The sequence below is a fragment of the Nannobrachium achirus genome, assembly GCF_963921795.1.
Source record: "Nannobrachium achirus genome assembly, chromosome: 18".
Lineage (NCBI taxonomy): Eukaryota > Metazoa > Chordata > Actinopteri > Myctophiformes > Myctophidae > Nannobrachium > Nannobrachium achirus.
Window position 1 is genome coordinate 27,972,531 of NC_137825.1, and position 17,148 is coordinate 27,989,678.

At 43.4% G+C, this 17,148-nt stretch overlaps 1 protein-coding gene across 1 annotated transcript in view; it reads right to left on the reverse strand.

Moving 5' to 3' along the window:
• Positions 1-3,103: 3,103 nt before the first annotated feature.
• myo15b (myosin XVB) overlaps positions 3,104-17,148 on the reverse strand; it is a gene marked incomplete at its 5' end in the record, with an annotated part of 47,268 nt that continues 33,223 nt past the window's right edge. Inside the window, 28 exons of the mRNA XM_080747327.1 lie at positions 3,104-3,212; positions 3,618-3,758; positions 3,995-4,128; positions 4,256-4,389; positions 4,868-4,992; positions 5,824-5,969; positions 6,691-6,787; positions 6,891-6,968; positions 7,099-7,193; positions 7,599-7,729; positions 8,279-8,355; positions 8,464-8,540; positions 9,003-9,075; positions 9,171-9,234; positions 9,344-9,614; positions 10,159-10,270; positions 10,396-10,537; positions 10,725-10,840; positions 11,144-11,262; positions 12,242-12,317; positions 12,436-12,495; positions 12,632-12,738; positions 13,112-13,400; positions 14,632-14,719; positions 14,945-15,107; positions 15,771-15,872; positions 16,031-16,103; positions 16,545-16,658. Of these exons, the coding sequence (XP_080603453.1) occupies positions 3,126-3,212; positions 3,618-3,758; positions 3,995-4,128; positions 4,256-4,389; positions 4,868-4,992; positions 5,824-5,969; positions 6,691-6,787; positions 6,891-6,968; positions 7,099-7,193; positions 7,599-7,729; positions 8,279-8,355; positions 8,464-8,540; positions 9,003-9,075; positions 9,171-9,234; positions 9,344-9,614; positions 10,159-10,270; positions 10,396-10,537; positions 10,725-10,840; positions 11,144-11,262; positions 12,242-12,317; positions 12,436-12,495; positions 12,632-12,738; positions 13,112-13,400; positions 14,632-14,719; positions 14,945-15,107; positions 15,771-15,872; positions 16,031-16,103; positions 16,545-16,658 (3,291 nt within the window). The 3' untranslated portion in view covers positions 3,104-3,125. The remainder of the gene's footprint in view (positions 3,213-3,617; positions 3,759-3,994; positions 4,129-4,255; positions 4,390-4,867; positions 4,993-5,823; positions 5,970-6,690; positions 6,788-6,890; positions 6,969-7,098; positions 7,194-7,598; positions 7,730-8,278; positions 8,356-8,463; positions 8,541-9,002; positions 9,076-9,170; positions 9,235-9,343; positions 9,615-10,158; positions 10,271-10,395; positions 10,538-10,724; positions 10,841-11,143; positions 11,263-12,241; positions 12,318-12,435; positions 12,496-12,631; positions 12,739-13,111; positions 13,401-14,631; positions 14,720-14,944; positions 15,108-15,770; positions 15,873-16,030; positions 16,104-16,544; positions 16,659-17,148) is intronic.

Below are 17,148 nucleotides of genomic sequence, written 5' to 3' on the forward strand. Positions count from 1 at the left end.
GGAAAAGGTGCATCTCATTTGTTATTCTACCTCCTCTCCACTCACCTCCATCTCTCTCCTCCTCCTCCTTGCAGGAAAAGCCACCAGAGGGCGCTGGAGTCACTGCAGGCAAGTCTGGAGGTGGAGGTGAAAGGTCGAGGCGAGGGCCTGAAGCTGAAGAAGCAGCTGGAGGTCGACGTCAGTGTCATGTCATGCTTTGCCGCTCTCCTGCGGCTGTTAGTATGCCTATGCCTAGTGTATGCTGCTGCCTTTATGTATCGTGCTGCTGCCTTCTATGTCCTGCTGCTGTTTATACATTATGCTGTTGTTGCTCTCCCGCTGCCATTCTTGCTGAATATCGTTTTCAATTGCAATTCCAAACCAAACCGATAGAGCCGGTATAATTGATGTGAACGCCGACATATCGTTATCCTTATCGTGTCTGGTGGGAATGAACCTTAAAATGTATGAATGTCTGCAGCTTCAAGTCAAGTCAATGTATTTGTAAAGCATGTAAAATAATAATAATAAAACAATAGTCTGTGGTTTGCAAGGTAGAATTGCAGTTTTTGGAAGAATAGGAGACTTTCCTATTAGCAAACATTTATGCGCATTCAGATCCCTTTAGAGAAAACAACTGAAGCATACTTAACAATATTTTTAAAATATTTATTATCTTTTATCTATCTATAAATGCGACAAATCTCTGTCTGTTTGTTTGTTTGTAATCCGCGTATCTCGAGAACCGTTCGTCCCACCGGCTTCAGATTCGGCACGCGCGTTCCCCGCCGCAGCGCGGAGTGCAGTGCCGGGCCTCGACCCGACCCGACTCGCGGTTTTCCGAAACCGGCGCGAAACGTTCGGAATCTCCTTATGCGGAGCTGATTGTTGACATCAGGCTGTTCCGGAGGAAATCGGCGCAAGCGCTGAGTCATTGTGACATCACTTCATAAAAGGCTCTGACATCACGTACGCCACATGAGTCAACACAAAATCTCTGTGAATGTGTATGTATGTATGTAATCCGCGTATCTCGAGAACCCTTCTTCCAACCGGCACGCGCGTTCTCCAGATATGGGCATAAAGTCTGACATCAGAGTTTTCTGCAACCGGTACTGTGTGTGCAGAGATCTTCATATATGGGCATGCGTTCCCCGCCGCAGCGCGGAGTGCAGTGCCGGGCCTCGACCCGACCCGACTCGCGGTTTTCCGAAACCGGCGCGAAACGTTCGGAATCTCCTTATGCGGAGCTGATTGTTGACATCAGGCTGTTCCGGAGGAAATCGGCGCAAGCGCTGAGTCATTGTGACATCACTTCATAAAAGGCTCTGACATCACGTACGCCACATGAGTCAACACAAAATCTCTGTGAATGTGTATGTATGTATGTAATCCGCGTATCTCGAGAACCCTTCTTCCAACCGGCACGTGCGTTCTCCAGATATGGGCATAAAGTCTGACATCAGAGTTTTCTGCAACCGGTACTGTGTGTGCAGAGATCTTCATATATGGGCATAAGTGGACAAAGACAAACAGATGGTCAAAACGGGTCCTATGACAACAGGTATATTGGGGTTTGCATTAAAGGGTGGGGCATTCATGGGGTTTGCATTAAAGGGTGGGGCATTCATTCCCTATTTCAAATTCGGCACGTGCGTTCCCCACCGCAGCAGGTAGTGCAGTGCTCGGCCTCGACCCGACCCGACCCGATACACGATTTTCTGGAACCAGCACGAAAGGTTCGGATTCTGATGTCTGACATCAGGATTTTCCGGAACTGGCACTGTGTCTGCATAGATCTCCATTTATGGGCATAAAATGGATGCAGACAGAAAAATACAGATATCTCCATATATGAGCATAAATGGACACAGGCAAACAGATGGTCAAAGATCTCCATATATGGGCATAAAGTGGACGCAGCCAGACAGATACAGATATCTCCATATATGGGCATAAATGGACACAGGCAAACAGATGGTCAAAACGGGTCCTATGACAACGGGTATAATGGGGTTTGCATTAAGTTTGTCTCCTCCTCCATCTGTTTGTCTGTGTCCCTTTATTCCCATTATGGAGATCTCTGTATCTGTCTGTGCCTCCGACTGTGTTGCAGACACAGTGCCGGTTCCCCCTTTAATGCAAACCCCATTATACCTGTTGTCATAGGACCCGTTTTGACCATCTGTTTGAAAAAGCGACAGAAATCTCATATATGGGCATAAAATGGACGCAGATAAACAGATATCTCCATATATGGGCATACAATGGATGCAGAATCACAAAGATCTCCATATACGGGCATAAAAGGGACACAGACAGACAGATACAGAGATCTCCATATATGGGCATAAAATGGACGCAGATAGACAGATATCTCCATATATGGGCATATATGGGCATAAAATGGACCCAGAACTATAACTGCAGTGATCTCCATATATGGACATAAAATGGACACCGACAGACAGACAGATACAGATATCTCCATATATGGGCATAAATGGACACAGGCAGACAAATGGTCAAAACGGGTCCTATGAAAACAGGTATAATGGGGTTTGCATTAAAGGGCGGGGCATTCATTCCCTATTTACATTGTTCCGAGTTGGCCAGGTCGCCGACTAGATTCTAGTATTTAATAATAACTCCTCCTGTATTATCTTTTTTAGACAAACATTTCCATAATATACATAAAATCATAATAAACAGACATAATCACATGACAAACTAATTTAAAACATAAGGAATGTTTTATTTAAATCTGATATTAAACAAAAATATTAAATATTAAAAACAAACAATAATCAATCAATAATTAATTGACTTGCTTCCCTGCTGTAGTTTTATCAGACAATATTGTGATTATCAGCAACTATTTACTTTAAAATAACTTCAAACAAGAACAATTATTGTGGTGAGCATGTATTCACACTTTTGTGCATATTTCTGTGTGTTTATACATGCGCATTATGTACCGTATGTATGCACTGCATGAACTGATTTACACAATCGGCTAAAGTATAGGCTACAGTAGGTACACACTTGGATCAAGTTTGATCAAACTATCTAAAAGAAAAAAACAATGAACAGGTCGAAGGCAATAGTTCTTTCTTGTTACACAAATCAATGATTAACAGACGTGTCTACTGTCGACTTGAGATGGAGCTGTTGATAGATGGCCGTACCAGCTCTTCCATAATTACAGCAAGGATGTGGCACAGTGCCTTGGCCTGAGAGAGAGAGAGAGAGAGAGAGAGAGAACTGATCCCATGGCATACATTCTATGGATGGTGCAGATAACCGATTTCAATTTGTGAAAAGTTGTAGCCAATATGACTGTTCTGATGACTGTGTTTACAAGGTACATATGAGGTCAGGAAAAGGATGGGTGCAAGGCTGCAAGCATTGAGACCGGTACTCCTATAATACGTAGAATAGATCCTTTCATTGTCATTTCACACACTTAATTAAAGGGATATTTCACTTTCAAAATCAATTGCTATCAAGCTATTGGCAATTGCATCTTGGCAATTGATTATTGCCTCAAGGGGGAGTATTTTGTTTCTGCTGGGCCTTTATGACACTTCCACATAATGTTAATACAAAGTCATTCCCATTGTTGGTGGATTCTTTACCTGTTTGACATGAATGGTGACTTTTCTAGGACGGCCTGGATTGCCATAATTGATCTCCACTGCTTGCACTTTGCTTAGCTTCTTAGGGCGAATTGTACGCATGGCTTGCACTTCCACCAGTGGAATCACAAATGTCCTCTCCTGCAATCAAAGGAAATAACAACACATCCCAGTGTGTCTGTGGCAAACAGCAACAATATGTGCTCTCCCAGTCCCAAAACATGTTCAGTAACTGTAGAGTTCTGGGGTTAAGGGACTGTTTTTTCAGTCGATACTGCAACTGTTCCCTTTAGCTTAAGCTGTTGCCTTTTCTCTAAGTTGTGCAGAAAACTGTGCAGAGACCGTTTTTCTTCACAAATGTGTGTCACTTAAATTACCTGTGTTTTGGGGTGGCAGAATAGCACCCCCTCCTGGTTGATGGCCACTAAACAGGGTGAGGGACAGCCACGCTGGCTGACCTTCTGAGCCAGGAAGATACTGGAGCCAAACAAAGGCATGGAGCTGAGGAACTCTGGAGGACAGTGAACAGAGACACATGTCACACCTGATTATCGACTCCCAATTGTCTGATTTAGAATTAAATAAAATGGAACAGAACCGTATTCAGCAGAGCAGAATAGTAAGAAGAGTAAACGCACCAACAAATCGTATTTTGGCATCTTGAGGGGTGAGAGATTGCATGGCAGCCAGCTGGCCCAAAGAGAAGGAGAGGATCTCCTCCAGGTTGCTTTTGATGCCATCCTGTTGTGGGAGGTACTGCTTCAACTCAGGCCTTATAGGGAGTTAAAGAGAGAGAAAAGATTGATTCCCATGCCTTCAGAGATTATATATATATATACTCTGTAAAGCAGAGGTCTTCAACAGGGGGTCCTCAGAGTTACTACAAGGGGTTCAAATCTTTGTGTGATAGAAACCTTTTTTCTCTTTTATATTAACCACTTGAACCCTAACGTCCATATTCTGAGAACTTTAGACAAAAATCTACAAGCTCACAACGCCTTGTGCTGCGAAGAGGTTTGGAGTAGAGGGGAAAAAAGAGCACACCAAGTACAGAGTGAAAGTTTCTTAAGTATTGACGGTTCAAGTGGTTACATAATCTGATATCACAAATTGACATAAATCCAAAATACACTGATGATTGTGTTGTCAAACGATGAAACTATACAGAATCTGGGGGATCCCTGCTTCATCTCTCTCTCAGCTAAGGGGTCCTTGGCCTGAAAACTTTGATCCAAATGAGTGTAACTTACAATGACAGCTGGTCAGACAGTCCCAGAGCCAGGTGCTGCAGGGCTGACAGCTCTGCCATCTGCTGGACCAAGGAGGAGCCACTGCCAGGCAACAACAAGTTCCCATCCAGGTAGTCACCTAGCACCTATACACCCAGGGGCGTCACAATGGGGGGGGGGGGATTGGGACTGAGTTACTAGGGCCCAAAGTGGAGGGGGCCTTAATTATTTTATACTTTAGCTATTGAATAATAGCAGATATACAAGCTTACAGTGCCGCGCTGTGAGCTTGCAGATCTGCTATTTGCGTGCCGCGCTGCGAGCTTGCAGATCTGCTATTTTTGAATAGCAAAGTCCTGAAAATGTGTGCAAATCTTTGAATACAGTATATGTATTTTTTAAGCAAACCTTTGTAACTGAAATTTTGCTTCTGGGGGGTCCCTTGAACTAAATATTTTGAGATGGGGGGACATTTTAGGGATCCTTCACATGTAAAAGTTTGAGCAACACTGAAAGAAACATTCTAAAAACGGCAAAATCGCGCTCTTTCGAACGACCATCATTTCGACCGGAGGGTTAGCGACTCACTCCACGGAGGTTAGGGTTAGGGCGAGGGTTAGAGTCGGGTGTCGAAAAGATGACATGTACGTCATGTAGTAACAGCGACATGCTCCCCAAAAAACCTTAGAAGGATTTGAAATATTCAAAGACTTCACAGTTTTTCAAAAATAGCATATCTACAAGCTCGCAGCGCGGCACCGTGAGCTTGTATATCTGCTATTTTTCAATAGTTAAAGACTAAATAATGTGTAACAATGCGTTCCCAGTCTAAATGGGTTAAACCCCCTCCCCCTACGGAGAACATTCCTGGAGGGCCCACCGTGAAACCTTGTACGCACACACACAAGTTAGTACAGTTTCGATCTCTGTTAACCACCAGTGGTGGGTGTGGGGTGGGGTGGGGGGCTAGATTGCACCTGCTGGTAGTGGAACTCGACATAGAGTTCACTGCAGAAGGAGAGGGGCTGCTTCCATATGACTCTGCTCAACGACAAGATGACAGAGGGGTCCTCCAGGAAGTCAAACAGATACTCCTCGGGGTGGAGAGGACGCACCGTTCCATCTGACCAGAGCACAAGGGGGGGGGGGGGAGGAGAGATGGATTTATCTATCTTCTTGAGCGGTGCAATCCGCTCCTACATTTCACTCTTTATTGGTACGGAATGTGTATTAGTACGGAACAGGTGTGATTTGCCTGTGATTCCTCATGGCATAACTTTGTCACAATTTTAAATGTATTATATTTTATATTTCATATATCGTCACTGTATGGCCAAAACCTCTTAACTCCATTTTTGAGGTTTTAGATTTTTTTTTGGCATAAATCAGGGCTATTGAACACCCTTTACATCTGAGTGTTGGTTAAAATAATGTTGGACCAATGGAAAGTAGTAAAAAGTGCTTGGGACAAAACCTCCTAACTCCACACTTTCTGCCAAACCAGCTAACTCCACCCGATTGGCCCTCACTTTTTTCATAAATATGTGCTATTGAACACCCTTTAAGTCTGTGTGTTGGTTAAAATAATATTGAACCAATGAAAAGTAGTAAAAAGCCCTTCAGTCAAAACCTAACTCCACTTGAGCTCATTTTCCGGAATATGAACATTTTGGAGTTAAAAGGTTTCTGCCCGACAGATATATAATGGCACCTTTAAAAACAAGACTTCAAAGTGATTTGACATTCAAAATAAAAAGCAGGAATAAGAGGAAAGAATAAAAGATTAAATTAATAAATAGTCAAATAAATACAAGGAGGTCAAATCATTCCTCAGAGATGTTTACCATGGGGCCAGTTAACATGGATGGAGAACTCCCTGACTTCTGCGGGATGCGAGACTCCCATCCCCGTACAGAACTCTGCCACCACTTCCCCTGCCACCTGTGCAGAAGCGGTTATTGACGGTTAATTGGAGACCATGACATTGTCTTCATAGGAGGTGGGGATGACAAGCAAAACAGCACGACAGATGAATCCATCTTACACTGAAGCTCTCTATCTTGATGGGGAAATCCACACCACCTGGGAGCTGAATGGCGACGTGGCGAGAACGTTTCCCCACCTGTGAGAGGACAGACAGACAGACTCAAGGCCAGTGCTGCTGTGTGCACTGACAACCAGCAACATACTGAAGGTAAATGGGGTTGTAACAGAGGTGTACTGTATGTGCATGGATTTGCATTTCACTTTACCAGGAGGGCTTCCAACTCTGCTTGAGAGGGGACGGTACGACGACCTCCATGATTGTTGGTGCGCTGCAGGTTGTCTTGACACATATTGGCTAATTCTGAAGGCATATAAATATCAATTAGTGTGTGTGTGTGTGTGTGTGTGTGTGTGTGTGTGTTTGTGTGCGTGCGTGCGTGCGTGCGTGTGCATGCACATGTAGATTGCATGTGTGATTTGGACATAGTGTATGCGTATGCTATGCAGGAATAATCACTCAGTGCCACACAGTGAAACTGAAAACCAATATTTGATTTATAGGGTTGGAAAGTTTGATTTTGACATCTATGTGCACATCAAACAATAATAGTGAATAATGGTTTTTGATCAACTTACTTGATCCCAATCTAAACACCTGGTAGATCAAAAAGAGATGATTGCATTGGTTGCCCACCCCTAATGTACAGTGTGTGTGTGTGTGTGTGTGTGTGTGTGTGTGTGTGTGTGTGTGTGTGTGTGTGTGTACCTTGGTAGGAGTGTGTGGGGTCATGAGCGATGTCTCGTAGATGTCGTTTGACATATGGCTGCAGGATGTTGGAGCAGGGGAAGAAGCCTGTCACCAGGTTCAACAGACGCCAACCCAGGGTACAACGCTCCCTGTGGACACAGGAACCACAATCATTACAGTTCACTGTTGTGTGCACATTCATTTGGTCTCGTTCTTCAACGTTTTCAAGCCAAGGACCCCTTAGTTGAGAGAGAGATGAAGCAGGCACCCCCACAACCTTTTCATAGATTCCATGTCGTTTAATTGTTTGACAGCACGATCATCAGTGTTTTTATGATTCATGTCAATTTGTATTTTCAGATATTTAACCACTTGAACCGTCAATACTTAATAAACTTGACCTTTCACTCTGTACTCAGTCTGCTCTTTTTCCCCTCTACATCAAATCTCTTTGACGAAAATAGCCGATCTACAATTAGATCGGCTATTTTCGTCTAAAGTTCGCAGAATCTGGTTAAGAATCTGGCTAAAAAGGAGATTTTCTTTTTTTCTTTCTATCACACAAAGATGTGAACGGACCCCCTGTAGTAACTCTGAGGACCCCCTAGGTGTCCCAGACCCCCTGTTGAAGACCCCTGACTTACATGCTATGATCACACAATGTATAATATTACGCATAATACATGAAACGTGCTTACTTGACACTGTGTTTTGTTGTCTGCTTGATAATCTGGCAGTAGATTTCATCTCTCAGTGCCTCTTTCTCCTTCCCTAGCTAATAGAGAGGAAAAAACAGAAACACATCAACAGATTCAGATCCCAATTGAATTGGCTTTCAATTACAATTCAGCTCAGTGACATCCTTGAAAGAGTAAACACAGACCTGTAAGATGAAGAGCAAACAGTCTGCCTGAGTGAGGTCTTCCTGCATCGGCATGTCACCCATGAACTGCATCAACCCTGGAGAGAGAGAGAGAAATGTGAACATTAGGCAATAAATGAGACAAATCTTCAACCAGTGATCCGTGGTCCATGATGGAGAGTTGGAAAACAAATGGACCCTTGTAGATATTTTACTCTTGAGAGCGTAAAATGAAACGCTATTAAGAGCAAAATTATTTTTAAACATCTGCATTACTTAAGTTACAAGAAGTCACACAATTGGAGTGTATAGAAGAATTTTGATCAATGTTTGCCTGTTATCTCTCCTTTGGTACCAACATCAATACAGCATGGAATTGTGGACAAAGTCTTATCCAACGATAACAAAGTATTCAAAGTCTTGGGTCTGAGAGGCTAAATCTCATCAAATGATTTAAAGCTGAATAAATAATGGACCGTGATATGAAAAAGGTTGAAAACCACTGTAGAGCTTAAAAGAGGAGCAGTAATAATGTGGATGCTAGATTTTGGGAAGCTCACCACAGAAACACTGTACAGCCAAGTCATTCATTTCGGGGTCATCGTAAAAGATGAGGGATTCTTCTACGAGGACCTATGTGAAGAGAACACATAGATATTGTATTAGATGTGAAATGTTTGTGATGAGGGATGATGAATGCTGAGGTTTGGTGGTGCTGCCTTACATACCTCTGTATGCTGAACCATCTCTGAAAAGTCCGATGAGCTTGTTGGTCCACCTGTTGCCTTCACTCTGTCATGTGAAGAGTTTCATAAAGTCATGACAAGGCACTTGAATGTTGCAACTCACATACCTTACTCAATCCGACCCGAACCAACTTTCTGACTCGTAACCATTGTACCTGAAGTATTTCATGGCAAAGTCAACCATGGTGCACTGTAGATAGTCTAGCTCGGACCCCTGGACTGAGCCATCTCTGCTGTGCAAGCCTGAATCAGCGCTGGGCGATGGCCTGGAGGTTGGAGGCCTGGCAGGCCGACCAGCTCGCATGCTTTTCCTCCGTTCATCTCTTCGGTCAAGGTGGACACAGTGGTAGTCTGGTGCAGCCGATGGCTGAGTGGCGTCTTTGGGGAAAAGCCCTGAGCGCCCTCCAATGGTGCCAAAACACCATCCTGCAAGACGGTAGCAAGTATATAAAATTGTCACTGAGTGGAACATCAGATATTAACTCCAGCATGGTTCCCGAACATGATGTCTTCAGAACAACACATTCAACAACACAGTATTCAATTTTGAAATCCTTAGTTGAGACACAACGCGACGCATGAATCATAGCAGCTTGTTTAAGCAACAGATTATAAGTATAAGATGAAGGTAATTACTTCCTGGTTGGGTACATTAATGAATGTATTGATATAAATGTAAGATCAATCTGGCACATGCACGATATAGTTTTTTCAAAACGTCATGGCTTACATTAGAAAACGATCTTTACTTAACATGTATAATTTATTCAAGAATATTATAATTTAAATTAATATTCTTTTCACAGACTGTGCATGTTGTATTCCTCAGCTCGCACCATTGAGCTGCACATGTGCAGTTCTCTGGAAAGGGGAGCATGTGCACTTTTGCAGACCGTTGGTATATGCGTCTTCTCTTCACTACTGCCTTTTGAGTGCACTTGCAAATCTGAACGCCTTATGATGACCTCACCTGGCTGAAGTCCTTCTATTGGCAGCAGCTTGATGACATCACCCTTGCTAAAAGTGAGCACGCTCTTGTCATCGGTCACATAGCTCTTCAGAGCAACCACGTGGCCCGAGTCCTGAATGGTGAGACATCATCTTAGGTAAGCTGAAAGGTTCAATGGTACTTCCACATGCTTTACTAGGTCAAGATTAAATCCATGCAGTGCCATGATCCAAACTGAAGGTGAACGAGATGAAATACCTTGATGAGTTCCCTGCTGAAGTGTTGGATCATAAAGGCGATCTGAGGTGCTCTGGAGGACTGCAGTTTCAGCTGTTCATTCTTCATTTCCAGTTCCACCGTGTCAGCCCCTTGAAGCTCCACAGACAGAAGCTCAGCAAAACTAAAACACACACACACACACACACACACACACACACACACACACACACACACACACACACACACACACACACACACACACACACACACACACACACACACACACGCACACAGAAATCTGAGTTTATACTTGCATCCACACAGGTGAATGTAACAATGTAAACAAACAACGTTGTGCATTGGCATACCTGTAGCTCTTTAGCAGATGGAGGTGTTTGGGGTTGATGCCTGATGCTCTGATAATCTTCAGCAAACGAAGCCCACGATGAGAAATACCCAATACCTGAGCATCACCGCTATCGGCCTAAAACAAGAAGATACTTAGCACATTGATGATTTCACTGATGTGTACATTGAATCTACATTCTATACGCTTTTGACTCATTTAGTGGAGTATTTGACTAATAAAACAAACCACACAATCGGCTATGTGTAACTGTAGTCCTGGGTTTCCCGAAGGTAACATACCAGATTCCTGTTCTTTCCCATAGCTTTGTTTGATTGGTTTGACAGCGGATTTGATCCATAAACATATTAATACGTTGTCATACTGTATGTGTTTCCGGCTGTGTGTGTGCGCGCAGAAATGCAAGATACCAGCGCTTACCTTCACAGGGAACAGGCGAGAAAAGTAGTTTTCCCAGTTATCCCGGGCAGCTATGACTATCCTCTTCTTCATGTTGTCATCCTGGATGGTGCTTATGGTGGTGCCCACATGGAAACTCGCTGTATTAGGCAAACAGTGAATTAAATTATGATGTGATACTGCATTCATCATACCCTTCATATCATTTTAAATCCATATCTTTTATTACAGTTTAAATTGGCTTAAAGGGATCATAACAGAAAAGTTGGAACTCAAGGCTATCAAATGAACTAATATGATTGTTGACGTCACAATGGGCCAGTGTATATTTTATATTGTAAGTATCCCCACACGTTCATAATGTAATAAGCTCCCCCCGCACAGAGAGAAGTTTCGTCTGTCCCTTCCTTGTTCCCCTGCTCGCATAACTAACCATCTGTGCCGTTCGGATATCTTAGTTACATCAATATCGTTCATGTGAAGTATTGTTTATGCTTATTTGTTGAAATGATAGAATCGCTGTGGTGAATTACAATCTGTGTGTGTGTGTATTGTTTAGTGCATATCTCGAGAACCCTCTGACCGACTGACTTCATACTAGTTGTGTGTGTATCACCACCCTGATGTCATCAATATGATGTCATAGTACGGACATCTTAGTCTGGCCTCCAATAACTCTGTACAACGGATACTGAATAACCAAACGCATTACGTCCTAGACTGGCTTACCATGTGTTCCCAACGGGCATCACCCTAGTGAAGTCTACTGAAATCTAAACAATATGGTGTTGACCATACAAGTAGGAGATGTCTGCGCGCTTCAGCCAGCAGTTATTGGTAGAAGGACTCGTCGGTGCTCAACAAGGACAAACTATATCAAAAAGACATTACCTGGGCACTTCAAAAATGACTACCCAAATAAAAGATGGAGCACTCAACTGGTCTGCATGTTCATTTATTGTAGAGCGACAGGGTGACTGACGTTTCAACGTTTAGTCTTCCTCAGAGTGGGTAGTCATTTTTGAAGTGCCCAGGTAATGTCTTTTTGATGGTGTTGACCATATCTTTAAGTGACAATCACACCCAGTCATATCATGTTGTCTTCTGATATTTTCTCACCCAGCAGATCTTTCATCTTTCTCTTCTCCTCTCTGGTGATCCTCAAACAGCTGTGGGAGTAGGTGTCCCTCATGATCTAAACACCACACAATGGACATGAGTGAATGTCCATTGTCCAATGATTTAGCAGTGAATGAGTCGTAACTGGTGAATGTGTTGTGAAAAATTATGGAACCATTTCCACAATTACAAACCTGTTCACATAGCAGATTGAGGATGTAGGGGCGGCTGAACTTCTCTTTGGGATAAAAAACCTGTATATACAAAAAAGAATACGCATATGCATATTTGTACTGTACACGATCGTGAAATATGTAATGTAATTATTCAGCAATACAGATGGCAAAAACATTGTATTGTATACACGCGTGCATGTGTGCGCAATCTAACCTCTTTGCGTAGGAACAGTTTCCCAGGCATGGCTGCATAGGAGAAGGAGACACTAGCAGAGAATCTGAACAGCTGAGAGCGAACCCCGTCCTCCTCTGACATGGGCTCTGCACACCAGAACAGATTCAAAATTAATACTGTACACCTTGAAAAACGTCCTTTATTTGCACATCATAGCAACCCCAAACTATTGTATTCTTTTCATATGTTTGTATGTCACACCTGAGGTTGTTGAAGCCACTCAACTAGCCCCAACAGCAGTCAAATAATGACAGTGTTAAGAAAACAAATAATGTGCTACAAGTAACATATCTAACTAGATGCTGCAGAAGGTTGCCTTTTTATGTCTGAAGAATTTATGAACCCCTTTTGAACTGCTTTGTTTCTTTCTTTCAAAAGACATTAGTGTACTATAAAGGCCTTTAATGAACTGGAATGATATTCATGACCGCTAGCTTGTCTTGGGGGGCAGGCACCTACTGAGCTCAGGGGCGGCCATGGGGGGTGGGTCTGGGATGGTCTGAGGGACGGGGTCTGGAGGTGGTGCTGGTGCTGGTGGGGGGTTGTCCGGGGGGACAGACGAGGGGTTCTGGGAGCGCTGGGAGCCGAAGAGATCACCCAGGGAGCGCTGCTTCTGTCTCATGCTATGGGAGATGGAACGAGGACCCCTACTGGAGGCAGGAGAAGGTGGCGTAGGGGGTCTGTCGGGTGGAGGCCGCTCCACCTTGGCTTTCACCGGAGGTTGCACTGGAGGAGGTGCCCACTGTTTCTGTAAGCAGTTAGCAGTGGAAGAAGAGAAAGCAATGCTTGAATTAATGTCAAGTTGAAGACAGCAGTGGTGGGAAAAATACTAAAATATTTTACTTAAAGGGGAAGACCACCCATTTTCAATATTGAACTATGTCATTAATATACGTTAGAGGAGTTGTGTGGAAATTAAAAAAAAGTTCCCACTCTTCTGTGTTGCCTAGAACTGGAGGATTGATTTTGGGGTTTGTATTGCAAATCACAACTTGATGACATCACACATTGTACTTTACAATACAAACCCCAAAATCAATCCCCCAGTTCTAGGCAACACAGAAGAGGGGGAACTTTTTTTCTATTTCCACACAACTCCTCTAAGGTATATTAATGACATAGTTCAATATTGAAAATTGGTGGTCTTCCCCTTTAAAGGTGATACACCATGCATTTAAAAAGTATTTATGTCATATTGTTTATGTCCCAAAAACGTTTTTCAAAAGGTTTGATGCTCAATTACCACTCCTGAATAGAGAGCCTCTCTCATTTTTGAATGGCTCTCAGAGCATTTTCAGCTGCAGTACCACCTTTGGCCTGAACTGCGCCAAAGAAAAAGAACAAAATAAAATGGCAGCAAATCTGGATAGCCTGTTTTGAGAACCCGTGGGATGCTTTTAACCTTCGCCTTCCCAAAACCAGAGAAAGACACAACGGTCAGAAATGGGACTTTGGCTTTCTGTGTGGAGTTTGCATGTTCTCCCCGTGTCTCCTAGGGTTGATACCCTCACAAAAACATGCAAGTAATCCTGGTCTCAAAAATGCCTCCCCCTGGCCAGCCGGGGCGCCTGATGGAGGGGAAAGGAACTGGTTGGAATAACGTGTTCCTTCCACGCGCTACGTCCAAACCAGGGAAATCCCCACTGTCAGGTGAAAAGAAGCAACTTGGACTCCTCATGCATAGAAGGGAGCATGAGGTCAGTCCGTTGTCTCCCCAGGCGCGGCAGAGGGAGAGCAGAGCCCAGGATTACATAGGCAATTGGCACTGGGTGAAAACATGGGTTACAAAAATTGTGGGACAAAAATTATTTAAAAAAAAAAGAAATGGGACTTTGTGAGGATAGAAGGTGCTAGTGGGACCCCAAAAAAAGGTTTTAAAATAGGAAAAGTGAAATTTCATGGTGTATCACCTTTAAGTAAAAGTACAGTATCAATACTGTAATGTACTTTTACACCACTGTGTATTGTAACTATCTCACCTTCTGCGGTTGGACCTTCTGTCCTCTGAGCTTAGCTAACGCTTCCTCTTTTGGGTCATTTTTCTTCGCAAAATGGATACCAGGAACTCTGTAAAGACAGGAAACATATATATAACAGCAAAATAAATAAACAACTTGTATTGCGAGCTTGCCAAAAGCCAACAGTTTGGAAGACATTTGGCCATTTTCTATTAGAGATTCATTTGGCATGAAAAATAGTGAACGTGTACACATTTACACCAGGTGGCACTGGCAAAAATTGACTCATTTGGAGTATGAAATGGACGGGTATGGGGGTAGCTTTGACTCTGACCTAACGGGCTCAAAAGGCGTGGGTTCTTGGGCAGCTCTGCTGTTGTACTGTTTGATGATGTCGCGGATGTTGGAGGTGGGTTCTTCCCTGGAGCCAGAGAGCGGGGCAGGAGTGGGCCTGGCGGAGTCAGCCTCTCTGGCGGGAGGCGAGGCGGGACGTCTGACTGTCAGGAGGAGAAGGATCGGAGAGCGACGACTCATTTGTTGTATATGAACGAATGATTGAATGAAATGAGAAGTGCGACAAACGTTGTTGTGCAAGTTTGAGGTATATAGATTGAAGAAATGTGAATGAGAACACGGTTATATAGACCAGTGGTTCTCAACCTGTGGGTGGGGTCCCCAGATGATTAGCAGTAACAGTAAACAAACCAACACAGAGTATAAGTATTAAGTATATAAGTAAGAGAGAATTTGCACATGTCTAAAGTGACAATTTAAGGACTTTAAGACCCTTTTAATACCTGTGAAATAAAATTAAAAAAAACATTGGCCATATTGTCAAATATTAGAGGCAGAAGTTGTGAAAATAGCCGATCTACATGCTCACAACGCCTTTTCACAATAGAACCGCATTAAACTGACTAAAAAAATGAATCATAATAATGTTCAAACAATCATTACTGCAAAAGAAAAAAACAAGTTGCACCAACACCACCTCTCAGACTCTGTTGCTAATAAACATACGTTTAGATATTGAAATGGTTTAGTTGTTTGTCTAACCTATCAATTCTTCTGTATGATATAAGGCAACATTACCAAGTTCTACAAAGCAGTCTTGGTAAGAAGGGATCCCCAATTTCACTAGTTCATCCTCGTGTGCTTACCCTGAGGCTTAGGGGCCGTAGGTGGAGGTGGCCGAGATGGCGAAGGGGAACGCTGCTGTCTTGGCGGGCTGACTGCGGTGGGCCGAGGCTTTGGCTGTTTGGCTGGGCAGGGGGGACAATCAGAACATGATATGTCTTTATGATCTATACAGTGTAACATCAATTATCAATGTAACTACAGTTAATAAAGGTGGCAATAGCAAGCAAACAGGCTGGGTGCATTATGCTATACACAACAGTGTTACTGTAGCTCCACCTACCGATCTTCTGGAAGTAATCCTTCCTCTCCCTGAAAGACTCCAGATCATTAGGGTCAGGGCGGTCAATCTCTGGCTGTGTACGGAATATAAATTATATAAAGGCATTTATATACAGTATACTGTAGATGAGTTACAACGCTTTAAGACATACAGTTCCCACACAAGCTGAATGTTAACGCTGTCTTAGACAAAAAAATAATGTATTATTTCCTCCCCCAATTTAGTCTTTTGAAATTCCTCCCATGTTTGTATAGTCCCTGTTACAGCCATCCCCTACTGTTTGGTCTGCGGAAGACAAACACTCTATTTCCTCAATACACATGGATTCACAATAATTAAGAGTTAAAGATCTATAAGGGTCCGTTTGGTTACCAACTCCATCATTTAGTCTGGGGACCACCTGGAGCCCCCTCAAGCACCACTGGTTGAAAACCACTGACCTGGAGGATGTAACGTGTGTGGAGGAACACGCTATCCCTCACGCACATGAGCACACGCACAGACACAAACACACCTCTGGCTCATAGTGCCTGTAGCTAGTGGTGGGACGGCGGTCAGACTGCCGCCTCTGCTGCTCCTGGGTCTGCTGCTGGGACAGGGTCATGGCCTGCATGGTCATCTGCTGGGCCTGTGGGACAGGGAGGGGAGGGGGAACGAAACCCATGCAGATTTTTGACTAAAACCACAACGAAAAATGTTCGTCGACTGACTTTTTTTCCCACTGCATAATGTTTGTATCGATTTTATTTTATTTCAAGGCAACGCTGCTCTTTCATACGGAGAGAGGGGAAATGGATTTAGGAGAACCTAAATGTGTTCTCTTAAAGGCAATGGCATCGGGCATGGTGATTGGTTTGATTGTTGTAACGCTCAAATCACACCTTTGCATAATGTAACACAGGTGTTTTTAGGGATATAGCAGGTCCCCAAAATAGCAACTTCTGTGTGGGAACACCCCTTCCTAAATACTAAACCCCCAAATTGAGGATTTAGCATCTCATAAATCCTAGGGGCCCTATGACTAAAACTAAATCAAGATCTGCTGTCAAAATCAACACTAACAAGGAGCATGTGGTAGTGCAATCACTGGTTGAACCACCACCACCACGCACCCTGGG